The sequence below is a fragment of the Podarcis vaucheri genome (assembly GCF_965113315.1).
Source record: "Podarcis vaucheri genome assembly, chromosome: 1".
Classification (NCBI taxonomy): domain Eukaryota; kingdom Metazoa; phylum Chordata; class Lepidosauria; order Squamata; family Lacertidae; genus Podarcis; species Podarcis vaucheri.
Window position 1 is genome coordinate 119,508,212 of NC_138759.1, and position 15,966 is coordinate 119,524,177.

General features: G+C 43.0%; 1 protein-coding gene across 6 annotated transcripts in view; it reads left to right on the forward strand.

Annotated features, from left to right (window-relative positions):
• Positions 1 to 250: 250 nt before the first annotated feature.
• Positions 251 to 15,966, forward strand: part of OLA1 (Obg like ATPase 1) — a 90,436-nt gene continuing 74,720 nt past the window's right edge. Inside the window, exons 1-4 of one of the 6 annotated variants that reach the window (XM_082203635.1) lie at positions 251 to 410; positions 1,489 to 1,589; positions 3,534 to 3,677; positions 8,897 to 9,024. In XM_082203635.1, coding sequence (XP_082059761.1) covers positions 1,489 to 1,589; positions 3,534 to 3,677; positions 8,897 to 9,024 — 373 coding nt within the window. In that variant the 5' untranslated portion in view covers positions 251 to 410. Of the gene's footprint in view, positions 411 to 435; positions 643 to 1,181; positions 1,361 to 1,488; positions 1,590 to 3,533; positions 3,678 to 8,896; positions 9,025 to 15,966 lie in introns of those variants that run through there. The other 5 variants (XM_082203636.1, XM_082203637.1, XM_082203634.1 and 2 more) reach the window with 5 other exon arrangements.

A 15,966-nucleotide genomic window follows, 5' to 3' on the forward strand; every position in this document is an offset into this window, starting at 1 on the left:
GGGAATCTCCATCTCCTTTTGCGTCTTTAAAGGTCTGGCATCCTGGAACCCGGAAGTAAGAGGCGCCGGCGTCCGCGTCGCCACCTTTCCCTGCCTCCTCCCGCCCCCACCCCTCGCGAGACCCGCCCTTCCTTCCTTCCTGGCGCAGGTATACTCAGGCAATCCACTCCTTCAACAACACACGCGCGCACGTACGTACACCCCCCCTGCGTCCCTCCGCTTCCCCTGCGTGACCTTTGCCCTCGGGCCGAGTCCCCGCCCAATAGGGAAGCTGCGTCCCGCCTGTTCCGCCGGCTGGCTGAGTAGGGCGACAGGCAGCGTGTCGGGGCGCGCGCGAGGGGTCTTCTCGCGGTGGGGGAGAGCGCGAGCGAGAGTCCCAACCGTCCCTCCCTCCCCCCTCACAGGCAACGGTGAAGACGCTCAGCTGGGCCCGCGCGGCTTTCGTGAGGGAGGCGGGGTGGGGGGGTGGGGTGACCGCGTTTCATTCTTCGCCGCGTGCCTCTCAGGCGGCGGACGAGGCGGCGGCTCGGAGGAGGAGGAGGCCCAGCTCGGCTTTTCCCGCCTCACCTCCCTCAGTTGTTGCGGCAGCGGCTGCCACGCGGGCCGGGCCAGCTGGAGAGAGAGGCCTGCTGCTGCCCGTCGGTGCGTTGCGTGGCTGGGAAGCGACCCTCTGAGGCTGCGTCGGGCTCCGCTTGCTGCCCACCGCCACCTGCCAGCCCGCTGTGGTTTGGGGGTGGGCCGGGCCGCATGCCTTGCTGGTTGTGCCGGGGTGGAAAGCGAAGGTGCTCCCCTTGCCCGGTTCGTGAGGCGGCGGGGTGGCTTGAGGGAAATGGGCCGCTCGCTGTTTTCGGCCGCCCGAGGCCGTGAGGTAGGGCAGCCGGCAAGCCGAGCCCTTTCTCCGCCTGCGCGCAGGCGCGGTGCTGGCAGGGAAGCGGGCGGTGTTGGCTCGCTCGGCTCCGGGGTTTTTGCTGTAGGATCCTGCTCTCCTCGCGAGGCGCCAAGTTGTGCTTCTCGCCCGGCCGGTGTGCCTGCTCCCTCCCGCCAGCTCGTTTGACTGCCCGGGGAAGCCTCTGCGGCTGCCACTCAGAGCCGAGCACGTCAGGTGGAGCCGTAGCGGGTGCTGAATTTCAATCCGTCGTCCTTTGGGATCCGAGCCGGTTATTTTTAGCACGGCATTTCTTAGGGACTTTGCAGAAGCTGCAGCAGCAGTAGCCCAGTCCAGCTGCCTTGGGATTTGTGGTTGCACGAAAGGGTGCCATGCGCAGCCCTGTTGTGCCTGGCTGGTGGCTGGCCCTTGGGAATCCCAGAGGATATTCTCCTTGCCTTGCTGTTATGTGTAGATGCCATGGCTCCCAAAAAGGTATTGGACATGTTTTAGAAAGCTGACATGTTTGCCTCGGTTTATGTATCAGAACGCATGTTACCTTGGGAGTCCTGGAGGTAAGCAAGGGAGTTTGAGATTTAAGTGGCTTCTGTTTTTCATTTCAGATGCCCCCCAAAAAGGGAGGTGATGGACTCAAGCCACATCCAATCGTTGGAAGATTCGGGACAACCCTGAAAATTGGCATTGTTGGCTTGCCAAATGTTGGGTAGGTGATTCAAGGGGGATAAACTTTGCTTAGTCATCCTAAAGATAGTAGGCCCTCCTGAATAAATTAGTGTTATGCTGCAGTATGAACACTGTGAAATATTGGCTTATAAGCATTTATGCTTATGTTCATTCTTATGTTTTACTTAAATTAGATCATTTTTGAACAAAAGGTGTTTTGAGTTGCTGTTTGAAAAAGATATTTTACTGAACTGGGCTTAATGAATAGCTTGATAGATAACTGATAAGAAATGAAATTATTTTAATGAATGGAAATACCTTTATAAATAATTGAATTTTCTCTACAATCATTTTAACCTTAATTATCCAACAGTTGATTTTTATTGTGATGTTATTTTGCCTGTAAATTATCTGGAAAGGAATAGTTATTTTTATTGGAAATATGTGTAAAAGAACACAAGTCTTTGTTTCATATAGGCACTTTTTGTTAGACCAGCTTCCATGGATTGTTTAAAGATGTGAAGAAGTTTAAACCTTTACTATTAAAAGCAATGCTGCCCCGAAAGCACATTAGCTGACAGCTTCTAACCTATTTATGGCTGATACATGCAGAATAATAATAATAATAATAATAATAATAATAATAATAATAATTTATTTATACTCCCCCATCTGACTGTATGGATTCAGCGGGTGGAGAGATGAAGATAAAGAACCTTGTCAGACTGTCAACTTTTTTCTGTTTAGTTAGGTATTTAAACTCTACTTGATAAAGGTAATTATACTATGCAGAAAGAAGGGGCACAGTTTATATAGAACAATCTTTCTTTTGGGGTCTCTTTCAATATTTAGTTCCAACAGTGTACTAGATGTTCTGAAGAATTGGTGCTGTGGCCTCTCTCTAGAGCTTGTGAAGTCTGAGTCAAGAACTGACAGATAAATATTGGGGAATAGTAGTGGAGAGAGGTGTAGCAATAGTAATATAAGAATATATGTTAGTGTGGTTCACAAACAGAAAGGAGGCCTGTTTTGGAAATGGAGCAGTATAGCTGAAACTGTGGGAATAGTACTGGAAGGTGGAGACAGCATTTAAAGTTGTTTGTAAATAGAATTATGATGGGTTAAGATGTAAGAGACAGGGAGATACATAAGAATTTTGCCACTGATTTCTGTGATAAGAGATGCTGTCATGAGATATTGATGAAATAGTGGTCACAAATTGTATTGTGGATACTTTATTGCACTTCAGGTCTTCAAATAAGTGCTTTGAGTTAGAAACCAATGTAACCTAAAACACACTCATCTTTGGTAGAAGAAGTTTTTGCTGATCTTCCAGTTTTGTTCAGAGTAAGTAGGCTGACTTTGCTTTTACCTAAGCTTCTTTCAGATTATGCCATAGATGCCATAATGGTGCATTAGACCAAAATGTTGGAATTGTTTTAGGAAACGCAACTTCTTCTTCTTTTTTTTTTTTTAAGTCTCAGCATGAATAACTGTTTCCCAGAAAGAAAGAAAACTTGGAAGAGGCCCTATAACTGGGAAGTTACAGTGGCAGATGGGTATTGTTTTCATGCTTGTGGGCTTCTCAGGAGCATGTGGTGGGTTGCTGAGGGAAGCAGGATTCTGGACTAAATGGAGTCTCTGTATGATTGAATAGGGCACTTAATGTGATAACCAAAGCCTGAACATGAGCTGTCCAAATCTAGAAAGTCATTACAGTGGGTAAGAAGTTGAAATGTAACTTTAAAGAATTGCTGAGCTACAGATAATACAACTTTGGAGGGATTCCAGTGGAAACCTGGAAAAACTTAGATGTTTCCCATGATGTCTGTGCAAAAATAATGCAAAGGTATCGGCGGCATTAAAAGTATAAAAGGACACGGCGGCGCCCAGCGCCCAACACAAATGTACACTATATAATGTTGCACATGTGGTATTATTGGGAAGCTGATCTCAAATATTGCAATGTTTTCTTTTTTTAAAGGAAATCTACCTTTTTCAATGTATTAACCAAGAGTCAAGCTGCAGCAGAGAACTTTCCTTTCTGCACTATTGATCCAAATGAGAGCAGAGTACCTGTACCAGATGAAAGATTTGATTTCCTTTGCCAGTACCACAAGCCTCCAAGGTTAGTACCACGCATGTTATCAGTTGGTTGTTTCTATGTAAAGAAATAAGCTCCTCAATAAGCAATATTTTCGCAAAATCCATTTCTAAGTATTTAAGTGTTTTGAAGTTGTGTTGTTTGGTTTTTTAAAAAAGGATTGCTTTTGAACAATAATCTAGTGAGAGGACCTCATAGTTTGAAAATAGGAATTCTTCAGGCAACTTGAAATAATCTTGCAAGCAAGTCAACATGCCTGAACTTTCTTATTAGCCTGCTTGTTCATACATGTGAAAGCCATTGTGGCACATGAACATCTGAAAAGAGGGGGGAAAGGATTGTGTTTCCATCTACAAAATTCTCCTTACCTGGATATTATTCGTATTTACCATATACAAGTGGCTGCTTAGATGTCTGCCTTTAAAGTAGATCACATAAAAAGCTTCACTATTGCCTATTTTCTTCATACCCCTATATCTAAGGCAGAGTGAACAGTGAACCAAGAAATTAAAACCACAATTTGTTCCTTTAGTTTTAAACACTAAAACTAAATTCTTTCCAACTTCTAATTGCATTTGCCCCTGATATTTGGAGCATCAATTCCCACTACTTTCCCACTGCTGTTATATGAGCTGATGGGCGTTCTGGGATCAAACAAACTTCTCTCCCATGGAACTAGTTCTTGTAGAGTCCTCTGCTTGTGACCTATCTCCTTCTATCACCATTCTGTATAGTGTAGCATTATCTTCTGGGCTTTGGTGTTGACTGTAGAGAACTTAAGCCATTATTCTTAGGATGCTTTGTAGGGGGAAGTTCTGCAGTTGGTGGGACTTGCTTCTGAGTACACAGGTTTCACAATTGTATTGTTTAAAAAAGCTATGTTGAGCTCCTGGCTCTTTTAACCTTATAGTCTATTAAATCATTTTTGTTAGTAAGAAGTTAGGTTGTTCTATAGTCCAAGCTTTAATGGAGTTAAGGCATGCTAACTTGAATATAATGTCTGTAAAGATTTAGTAAATATCCTATTTTTCCAAAGGACGTTCTTTTAGTTGAAAATTGCTAGTAAAGAACAAGAAATTCCAGTTTTTATAATCATACATAGATAACTTTTTTTGGTGTCTAAACATTTTGATGTGTTTTCAGTTTTTGTTTTTGTTGTGGGTAAGAATGCATTCCAAAGTTTATACAAGAATATACAGTATGTGAAGTGTTGTCTGATGTCTCCTTTGTGAACTAAGACTCTTTAACATAAGTGCGGGGAATGTCAGGCCTGGGAGTCAAATTTGGCTCTTCAGTACTCTATCTGGCTCTTGGGATGCCTCACTGGCTCTGCTGTGTCTCTTCCTTGAGTGCTTGTGCTGTGCTGTGTATTTGAATTGTGACAATGTGTCTTTCTTGTCTGCATGATGTGATGTGTTTGGAAATTATCTGCATGGTATGATGTGTTTGGAAATTATTATTTTTTAAATTTTTTATTATTAAATTTTATTGAGTACAAAAAAGAAAAAATATACAAGTAACCAACTACAAAAAGATAAAGAAAAGTACATGTGTTTGGAAATTATTTGTTTTAGGTGTATGGCCCTAAAATATTAAACAAACAATAAAAAACCCAAATCTGATCTACTGTACAAAGACAAGAGTTCACCCCCCTTTTTTTGTGTCTCTGGGCCTGCCCACTGTTAAGGTATGATAGCTCAGTTGGTAGAGCATGAGACTCTTTAATCTCCGGGTTGTGGATTCGAGCCCCATATTGGGCAAAAGTTTCCTGCTTTGCAGGGGGTTGAACTACATGACCCTGGTGGTCCCTTTCAGCTCTACAGTTCTGTGATGCACTGTGGCTCCTGCCTGAAAAACATTCCCCACCCTGCTCTAATACTTAAGTCATGAGGTAAAGTTTCTGACTTTAAATAACCATTTAGGTATTACCTTGAAGATTTCATGGTCATGCTATTAAGCCCAGGAGCTTAACATACTCAAAATGCCTCTTTCTTCAGGAGGAATTTTCTATCAATTCTTTTTTTAAGTTGTCCCATCCTAAAGACAAACTAAATCATAACTATTTATGATTTAAGTTAATACTTAGCAAAATGGCATTAGAAATATAATTCAGATTTTTATTAACCTGTAAGTACTTGGGTTATTGCTATTGTGTTGCAAAACATGTTAGATATAGTGCATAGTTTAGCTATATGTCAGCAATATTAAATATTTATATGAACTACTTATCTTGTACTTTTCTTTAGGAAATGAATGTTTGCCAAATAGAAGTCTGATTAAAATCAATTCTATATAAAGTGCTGGTTTTAAGCTTTAAAGCAAGGGTTGTTAACCTGAGGCCATCCAGATCTTGTTGCCATGCTGACTGGGAGCTGTAGTCCAGTTACATCTGGAGGACCACAGGTTATGCACTCTTGTTTTAAAGCTTTAATTGGTGTGGAGCCAGGTTACCTGAAATAATTGGTTTTTCCCATATATAGCTATTTGAAGCTTAACATCATCCTCAGAAACCCTTGTCTAAGTGCCCCCACCATCCAAGATGAGACAGGTAACCACCAGGGAGAGACCTCTTTGGTAGTAGCCCAATTATGGAAAGTTTTCTCATACAGGTTTGCTTGATGGCACCTTTGTAGTCTCTTTGGAACTGGAGGAAGAGTTTAAACACCACACACAACAACTTAACATATTATTATCTGATTATTTTATATTTAAAATCTTAATTGTGCTTTTAGTTTAAAAACATTTTTAATGTATTATAAGTTTTTGTTTTGTAAGTTTTGTATTTGTTTTGTAAGTTGGCCAGGCGACTTATGTTAGGGAGCAGCTATTTAAGCTCCATTAGAATAAGATTTATCCTTGCTGGTGGAAGGCAGTAGGAAGTTTCAAAGACTGGGAAGGCCTTTTTAGGGTGGCTTACATAAAAAGGATAATTCCAATATAATACAATCAAAGTTAAAAAATGATTAAAACATTTCAAAAGCCAGCACACACCCATCTAAAACAAAATATCAAGCAAACTATTAGTTTGAAACTAGCAATAATATAAAACCCTAAAATGATTAGCACAAAGTAGCTCAGAATAAATAGGTTTTAAAAGCTTGTTCAATAGCCAGCATTGAAGGGGCTAAACATACGTACCTTGGGAGGAAGTTGTAATCTAGGAGTCATGTACTCCCTATAAGTGGCTTTTTAAAAATAAAGGCTTTACCACCATCTCTTTAGGTCCATTGGAAAATCTCCCTCTTTTTGAGAGGCATTGACCACTTCCATTATTTTAGTTGCTGCTGCTGCTAATAATAACCATCATCATCATCATTATTATTATTTATTTCTTATATCTTATTTGCCAGGAAGAACAAGGGTTGAACGTACCAGGAAAGACAAGGGTTGAACTAGTGGCCAGAATTGTGGAAACCTTTTGGAAAATATATACCGTATTTTTCGCTCTATAAGATGCACTTTTTCCCCTTCAAAAATTAAGGGGAAATATGTGTGAGTCTTATGGAGCGAATGCAGGCTCCTTGGCTTCAGCGATAGCAATGCGAAGCCTCCGAAGCGCAGAGGGAGAGCTCCCCCCGCGCTCTGGAGGCTTCGCGTTGCTTTCACTGAAGCCCCCGGAGCACAGCGGGAACTCCCGCTGTGCTCCGGGTGCTTCAGGCAGCTATCCGCAAGCCTTCGGAGCGCAGCAGGAGTTCTCATGCTCCGAAGGCTTGCGGATAGCCGCCTGAAGCCTGCAGAGCGAGAGGGGTCGGTGCTCTCCAGGGTTTGCTTTGCTGGAGAGGCGCTGCACAGTTTCCCCTCTCTGCGCAGCGGCCCTTCAGTGAAGCGGGAGGAGAAATGGAAGGGGCTCTGTTTCTCCTGCCGCTTCGCTGAAGGGGCGCCGAGCAGAGAGGGGGAGAATTTTTTTTCCTGTTCTCCCCCTCCTATGGTCCGGTGCATCCTATAGAGCGAAAAATACGGTATTTCTGAGCTTCGACATCAGTCATTTTTAGAATAGTGCCATAAAATTATCTATCATTAGAAATATAATTTAATGCATAATATAATGCAATAAACTGTTGAATTATCTTTATTCTAGTGAAAGTTATAGCCAAATGAAATATGTTATACACAGAAAACCATGATGAAGGGTATCTCATAACTTCTCACCATTTCTGTTAGTACTTAGTGTGGAAACCTTTTGCTGCAATTATAGCCCTACAACGGCATCCCATTGAGTGAACCAAAGATTTTAGTTCATCAGGTGTTATAACGTGTAACCAAAATTGTATGATTGCTTCTATCAATTGTACTCTATTCCTTGCTTGCTTCTGACTGACAGGTTTCTTTAATCAGCTCTACAGATTTTCTTTTGGATTCAGGTCAGGGCTACTACATCGCTTTCTAGGTGACTAGTCAACTCTTTTCACTCAGTTTGCCATTGGTCAATTTTTAGTTAAAGAAATCCACTTCATGTTACATAAGGCAGTTGTGCCTTTCTCTGATTATTGGACTATAACTTTTAATAGACTAAAGATAATTTGGCAGAGTTTGTTGCATTGTATTCTGCATTAAAATTTCTTTCTAATGATACACAATTTTTCTGTATTATTTTGTAGTATTATTATAAAAAAGGTGGATGTTATGAGCCATCAGACCTTAGAAATGCAACTTTTCCTAAAGGTTTCCACAATTTTGGCCACTAGTGTGCATGTGGTAGGCCTCAATTCTTAAAGAGTCCTTTCCACAACTTCAGGATCTGCAAATTGAAAAGTCTACAACAGCAAATATTGAAGTTGCAAGGGGTGTATGTTTTCTTTATTACTAGTTTCAGTTGTTCACTTAAAACTGCATATAGGTGTTCAGAGTACAGGGTGGGTGGCTAATTTGTGGCCCTCCATGTATTTCTGGTCTCCAGCTTGGATCAGCCCCAGCTGGCATGGTCAGTAACCAGGGATGATGGAGGATATAGATGGAGGATATATAGGACTATAGGATGTATAGGGAAGTTTTTAATGGTTGGTGTTTTTCTGTGGTTTTGTATGTGTTGTAAGCAGCCCAGAGTGGCTGGGGAAACCCAGCCAGTTGAGTGGGGTATAAATAATAAAATTGTTGTTATTATTATTAGTCCATCAACAATGGGAGGGTCACATGTTCCCCAGCCCAGCATAGATTTTTCTGGGTGTGTGCTCTGAAGATACTTGCAGATATGTGGTAATATTGAACTATGTTTCTAATTACAAAAATCTTAAATTATCTTTCAGCAAAATTCCAGCCTTTCTGAATGTAGTGGATATTGCTGGCCTTGTGAAAGGAGCCCATGCTGGACAGGGACTAGGAAATGCCTTTTTGTCACACATTAGCGCCTGTGATGGAATCTTTCATCTACTGCGTATGTAAATTTACTTTTGAAAAATGTTTATATTATTTAAGGATATGGCTTGCCTCAAAAGACAAGCTGCTCAAGCCATATTAAATGTGCATCTGCTACGATTAAGTGATAACAATATGATAACCTTGCTCCACCGTGGTATTCTGAGGAGAACACAGTACAGTGGTACCTCGGGTTACATACGCTTCAGGTTACACATGCTTCAGGTTACAGACTCTGCTAACCCAGAAATAGTACCTTGGGTTAAGAACTTTGCTTCAGGATGAGAACAGAAATCGTGCTCCGGCGGCGCAGCAGCAGCGGGAGGCCCCAATAGCTAAAGTGGTGCTTCAGGTTAAGAACAGTTTCAGGTTAAGAATGGACCTCCGGAATGAATTAAGTACTTAACCCGAGGTACCACTGTAGAGGCTTCTGCTGAAGAAAGGGGTGGGTGAAACTCATTTTTTGGCTGTTTTCCCCTTGAAGCCACCCTCTCCCTAGCCATTTCCTACACTATTCTATAGGGTCCCCAGTCCACCCAAGCAGATTTTAGGGGCTCAGGAGGATATAGGTAGAAGAGAGTATCAGCAAAAATAACCCACCCTCTAGCAGCTGAAATGTCTTGTTAGTGGAGTTTCAGTGCCGGAAAATATGGACCCAATCTTGTGTTTCCATTGCAATGCATGGCTTTGCCCAAATATGCTTTGCATTTACTACATCATGAAGAATAATTTATTTCAGAGATACTGAATTGTATTTTTCATAACATTTCAAAATGCTGAGCAAGGTAACAGTATTTACCATATTTCACATGTGAAGGAAATAAGCAGCTATCTTATCTTTAAAAGACATCTGAAGGCAGCCCTGTTTAGGGAAGTTTTTAATATTTAATGCTGTATTGTTTTTAACACTTATTGGAAGCCGCCCAGAGTGGCTGGGGAAACTCAGCCAGATGGGCGGGGTATAAATAATAAATTATTCTTCTTCTTCTTGTTGTTGTTGTTGTTGTTGTTGTTGTATAGGACCAGGGAATTATTATTTAACCATAAAGAATAAAATTTTCATCCAGTCTAAATACTTTGAGGCAAAATGTTTCTTCTGTTCCAATGAAAATATCCATTTGATGTTCAAAAGTCAAATCCATTTAGAATAAGTAGCAGGGGCACCGACTTGGGCCCCAGATTCGGGGTTCCCAGCGTACGTGACGTGACGTCATGACATCATGTGCCCTGTGGCCTCAGGACCTATCACTGGAAGTCAGATTCCAAGGTCTCACAAGGCCTCGGACATGACTTGTGGGTGCTCGGGCCGCCAGGGCCCCCTAGAGATGCTGCCGCTGATAAGTATTGGACTCAAGTTATATTTAGGATAATTTCCCACCGCTATGGATTTGTAGTAGTTTGGTTTTTTTGTTTTTTTCATTTTGGAAAAGCACTGACTGCCAGAACATTTCTAGTGTAAATATATGCAGATTAAATTTGGTTTACATTAGAGGAAGTTGCCATTCCCCATGAGTGGCAAAAACATATTGGTGAATCAAATTTCATCAGGATAATTGTGGTTTGAATGCAATGAGGATCAGAGGTTAGTTCTACAGTAAGGTAAAGCCGTAAATCAATCAATATTGATATTGATTATTGGAATTTGGTCTGCTGAGTCAGTTAATATTAAATTACTGAATAGTGCTAGACTGAGTATTCAGCAAATGATATATCCCATGGGAATAAAAGTTGATATTGTTCTGCTACACAAAGTAAACTTAACAACATACATAGCAAAAAATAATTTTCTTCAAGATCCATACACTGTAAAGCAATGGAAAGATAAAATTACTGTCAAGTCTACTCAGTTCTTGTAGTCCTACTTCAGACCTACTTTTAAACATTTATCTGCTGTTACAAGCAATGCTGAGGTGTAACTTCAGATATGAAATGGTGGTTACTTTATATCTTATTTTCTCCATGGGAGCCAATGAGACAATATTGGTCTCTTATCCTTTACAGTGGTACCTCTGGTTACAAACGCTTCAGGTTATGAGCTCCGCTAACCTGGAAGTAGCTGCTCCTGGTTGCGAACTTTGCCCCAGGATGCGAACGGAAATTGTGCATTGGAGGCCCCTTTAGCGAAAGCGCGCCTCATGATAAGAACGGTTTCAGCTTAAGAACGGACCTCCGGAACAAATTAAGTTCGTAACCAGAGGTACCACTGTATTGCATTCTGAAGTCAGAACGAAGTAGGTGTGTGTGTGTGTGTGTGTGTGTGTGTATGTGTATGTATTTCTTTAAACACAACTGAGGGCAACTTGTTTAGTTTGTAAAGGTTTTTAATTTTTAAATAAACTCTGCTCAGTTTCAAGATACATCCAGGAATATGTTTGCACTTCCAACTTAAAAAAATACGTTTTGTAAGACTTGTTTGTTTTACCTCCTGTAAGCTGAGTGTTTGTATAATGTGGTTGCTAGATAGTGACAGCTTACCTAGATGTCTTCTTTGTGGTTAACACACTGTGGTAACAAATCACAATTAGCTGAATGCTATGTATACATTTTTGCTTGAACTTTTGGCAAGTTTTCTTACTTAAAATGTATATCAGTAGTGCAATTTCCCAACACATGCTGTTGGAACTCAGAAATTATGCTTTCATGAATGTGTCACAGCAAAAATAAGCAATGTGCTCTGCATTAAAGGTGATTTGAAAATGCAAAGTGTTGTGAGAGAGATTGGTTGGTTTGACAGTCACTTCAGGAAAAAACTTCTACAATGACTAAAAGTTAGGGGTGTGCATTGGATTCTCAGTAATCCTGAAACTCAAGTGGGCCACTTCAGATGGATTTGGGGCTTATCCAAGCCAAAGAGGAATCTTTCTTAAGCTCTTTAAACTGAAGAGGGGTTTTCCAAAGCGTTTTTGAGATTTCTATGTTAAACTCAGCAGACACAGTGTCTGCAAAAGCTGAAACCTTTCTCTCCCAAGCTTGTCATGCGAGGGAAACACTGTCAGGAAGCTCTTTTGTGTCAGACACATCTTGCTTCTTACCAGAGAAAACCAGGATTTAACCAGGTCTCTCCAATAACGTTGCTTTAGTGAAATAATTAACATTTTTCTTGTCTGTTCTGTGGTCTTTTGCTAGTTCTGCCTAGTGGTGCTTGGTTGGAAAATGCCAGAATATTCAAGTCCTCCCTTTGTGTAGCATGTCCAAAAATCCTCTCATGTCAAGCCAGCTTGGCATTTAGTTTTTGTGACTTTGGATGGCACTTCATCAGAACGTAAGCCCGAAGCTGTTCTTTTTATGCATCAGAACTCCTTAGCCCTTACACCCAGCCTTCTTAAAATTTGCAGGTTATTTTCCCAGGAGCACATATTCATCAGAAAGTTGTTGCCCGCAGCAAAAAGGGCAGCAAATCCCTTTAAGTTCACCCATGCCAACAAAGTCAACTTTAAAGGTGCCTAGCACAAAAACTGCCACACACCAATTTGTAATTTGGCAGATTTCTTACTTAGGGACATCTCTGTCATGTATGCTATTTTATACAAGTTGCTCATAAAACAATAGGGGAGCATAAGTGAATCCTTTTAAAAGTCACTCCCCAACTGTAAAGGCTAGCCTTTCAGGAAAGCCACTGCAATTTTCCTTCCGAAATTTGGCAGGACTCAACCTCTCAGAAGGGACTAACAATCCTGCAAATTTAATCCAATTCTGCTCTCCTTGCCCCAAATCATAGACAGTTCCTTTAAAAAAATAAATTCTAAAGGTGACCAGCCACCAAACCTCTGGACCTATTTGTCTGTAATTTTGCAGACTTTATTTAGTGGGGCAACTTTGCATGAAAATTTCATCCAGTTCTCTCGAAAGGGACTTGGATGTAGCATCTGCAGCATCTTCCTTTTTTTCAAACTCTGTATTCCCCAGGCACATTGTATTTTTATGTTCTCAAAGTAGAAATCATCCCTGCTGATAGATATTGCTGGAAGCTGCTTGCAGCAGAGGAGAGACGTATGATGATATCACTTAGCCACACTCCATTGCACCACCATTTTAGTGAACAAAGCAAGAGCCACATCTCATCCCCTCAGCATGTGTGGCTTTCCTTTGCCAATTATAGTAGTACTGTTTGTGCAGCTCTATTTACGCTGTGACACTTTAGCACATCTCTGAAAACTTGTAACTTTAGGTGTCACATGCATTTTGAGATGAATTTAAAATCTCAGAAGTGTCAACATATAATGCTTCATTCAGGTAGGATATACAGTGGTGCCCCGCAAGATGAATGCCTCGCAAAACGAAAAACGCGCAATACGAAAGGGTTTTTCGGTTTTTGTGTCGCTTCGCAAGACGATTTTCCCTATGGGCTTGCTTCGCAAGATGAAAGGCTTGATCCGCGCCGCACGCAAACCACTTTCACCGCCAATCTATCTATGCGGCAGCGGGGAATCTATGTAATAGTAATAGCAATCGATACATTATTAGCGTCCGGAAACACAGCCGGTGGTGATGCTGCCCTGCGCCGCTTCGAAAAGTTCCTAGGCTTCAGCCTTAGAACTGGGAGGGGACCTGGCGGCGACACCCGGCTCGGGGTGGGATTTCCCCGTCTGCGCTCTTAGCGCGCGCGGCGACCGCTAGATCCCGAGGAGGGCAGACTGGACGGGGGGCGTGAAAAGCTTTGCCTACCCGTCTCCGAGGAAGCGGGGAAGAAGATCCCCGTCAAGGGAAGAAGGGGGACACCCATTTGCCAGCAGCCGGTGCCCCCGAACCGAGGCTGAGGGTGGCGCCATTGCCTGTCAAAGTGACCGCAAAGGCGGGCTCTGGTCGCGCGGCCGAGGGAAGCCCTGCTGTGGGTCGTCCAAAGTCAGCCCGAGCGCGCCACTCACCTAAAAGGCATGGAGAGACGGAGGGAGCGCGCGAGGATCCCGGTGCAGAGGAGGCTCCTGCAGCAAAATAAAGGCAGCCCACAGCTGGAGGGCTCCAGGACCCGGAGCTGCGGCGGGGCCGTCGATGGCGTTGCCGGAGACTCCTCCCTCTGGGCCTTGCTCTCTCCGCCTTCGACGCCGCTGGCCCTGCCTGCGATCGGCCGGGCTCATCGCTCCGCTCTGCAGAGCGCTGCGCAAAGGCGCGTCGGGACAGGTGTCCGGGGACGCTTTGGCTGAGCGCGCCCTGGGATCGGAGGTGCGGGGTGCTTGCTGCAGATCTTATCTTCCGGGGTCGCTGGGATGGCGGCGGTCGGGGCTTGTGTTATGTAAGCGCGTCAGGAGGGACTGCTTAAGAGGCCGGACGAGGCTTATGCAATGGCCAGATGCTCCTTGGGGTCGAGGCTTGCAGTTGCGGGAACGAGTTTATACCTGTAGCCGCTAAGCCGCTAATAGCCGTGCTTCGCAAGGCGAAAAAATCCGCAAGATGAAGAGACTCGCGGAACGGATTAATTTAGTCTTGCGAGGCACCATTGTATTTTTATTTATTAATGCAGGGGTGTCTAATCTCTGGCCTGAGGCCTCTGAAACATATTTATCTTCCCTCCACCCCAAGAAAAAGAAGGCACAGTACTGGGGGCATGAAGAGAGGTGAATTTGGGTTCTGTGTGGTGCATGTGCAGGAGTGTGGGGTGCCCACATCTACGTTTAGCCATACTTACCCCTAGAAGGCTGGCCAAGAGTGAGCGCTATCTTAACGACTCTTGATTTAAGGACTGTAAATCTTCCACTATACATACCTAGACACTGTTCTGAAACTGTCATTATTAGTTAAAATCTTCTTTCTCCTTCCTAGCTTCTGAAGGCTTAGACTTGGCTAATACCTTGCCTTCAAACAGCTTTTGATTGATGCAGTCCAATACCTATGCAGTAGATTACATAGATAACAGTGGCAGGAACTGAAATGGATGCAGGGGGAATACTGTACAAGCACTGGAACCTTTCAGTTTCGCCTCATGCCATCCATAAAGCTGCTCCTGAAGGTTGCAGAGCTTCTAGAATGAGATTTAATGTGGTATAATGGGATTTCTGGAAATGGAAATGAGCAACTCCTCCCCTCCTGTGTGCGTGTTTAAATAGTAGTGGCTGGTTCGGCCTCATGGGCAGGGCAAACATTGCTCACCTGGCTTCCCATTGCTGGCAGGAGTGTCATATTCGCTTTGCTTTTGCTTCCACACTGCATTAAAGTACTCCTTGCTGCGCCCCTCCTTTTCTTGCTCTTGGTAACTAGTAGCAGAGAGGAGGGGGTTTGTTGTGGTTGTTTCTGGTTGTTCACATCACTTTTAAGTTTAGCGTGATGTCTCTGCATGGCCCATGTATCTTAAATATTTCTGGCCAAGGAATGTTGCAACTTTTACATTACAGTGTAACACGTGATTTAGTTTTGCATCTTATGTGGTTCTGTTTGTTTGTTTGGGGGGGGGGGGAATGCTTGACTTGAAAGATTGTGCCACTATGAGGTTTTGAATCTCTATCATTGCAACAGGCTTGTTTTTGGCGAGTGATAGGTGAAGGCTAAGGTTGGCCTGTTTTAATATTTTCCAGCTTGTCACGGTCTGAGTAACTTCACAAAATGTGAACTTGCATACTGCTGTGTGATTTTAAATTGTGTACTCTGTTTTTAAAGTGGTTAAAACTGCTTGAATGTGTGACCTACAGCACATGGCCGACGTACGAGCTTCATTGTTTCAGAGTTGGATTCTAGAGATTCTGAGGACAGATATCTACATAGTCCAGGCTTCCTCAAACTCGGCCCTCCAGATATTTTGAGACTACAATTCCCATCATCCCTGACCACTGGTCCTGCTAGCTAGGGATCATGGGAGTTGTAGACCAAAAACATCTGGAGGACTGAGTTTGAGGAAGCTTGACATAGTCTGTGTTACAGAATTCCTTACCTTTCCCTTCTGCTTCCTGTCTGGATTTTCATCACAGTTGCTATTCTAACAGTTCGTGCAAACAGCCTAGTGGGCACCCTGTGGATTTTGGCTAAAAGACAG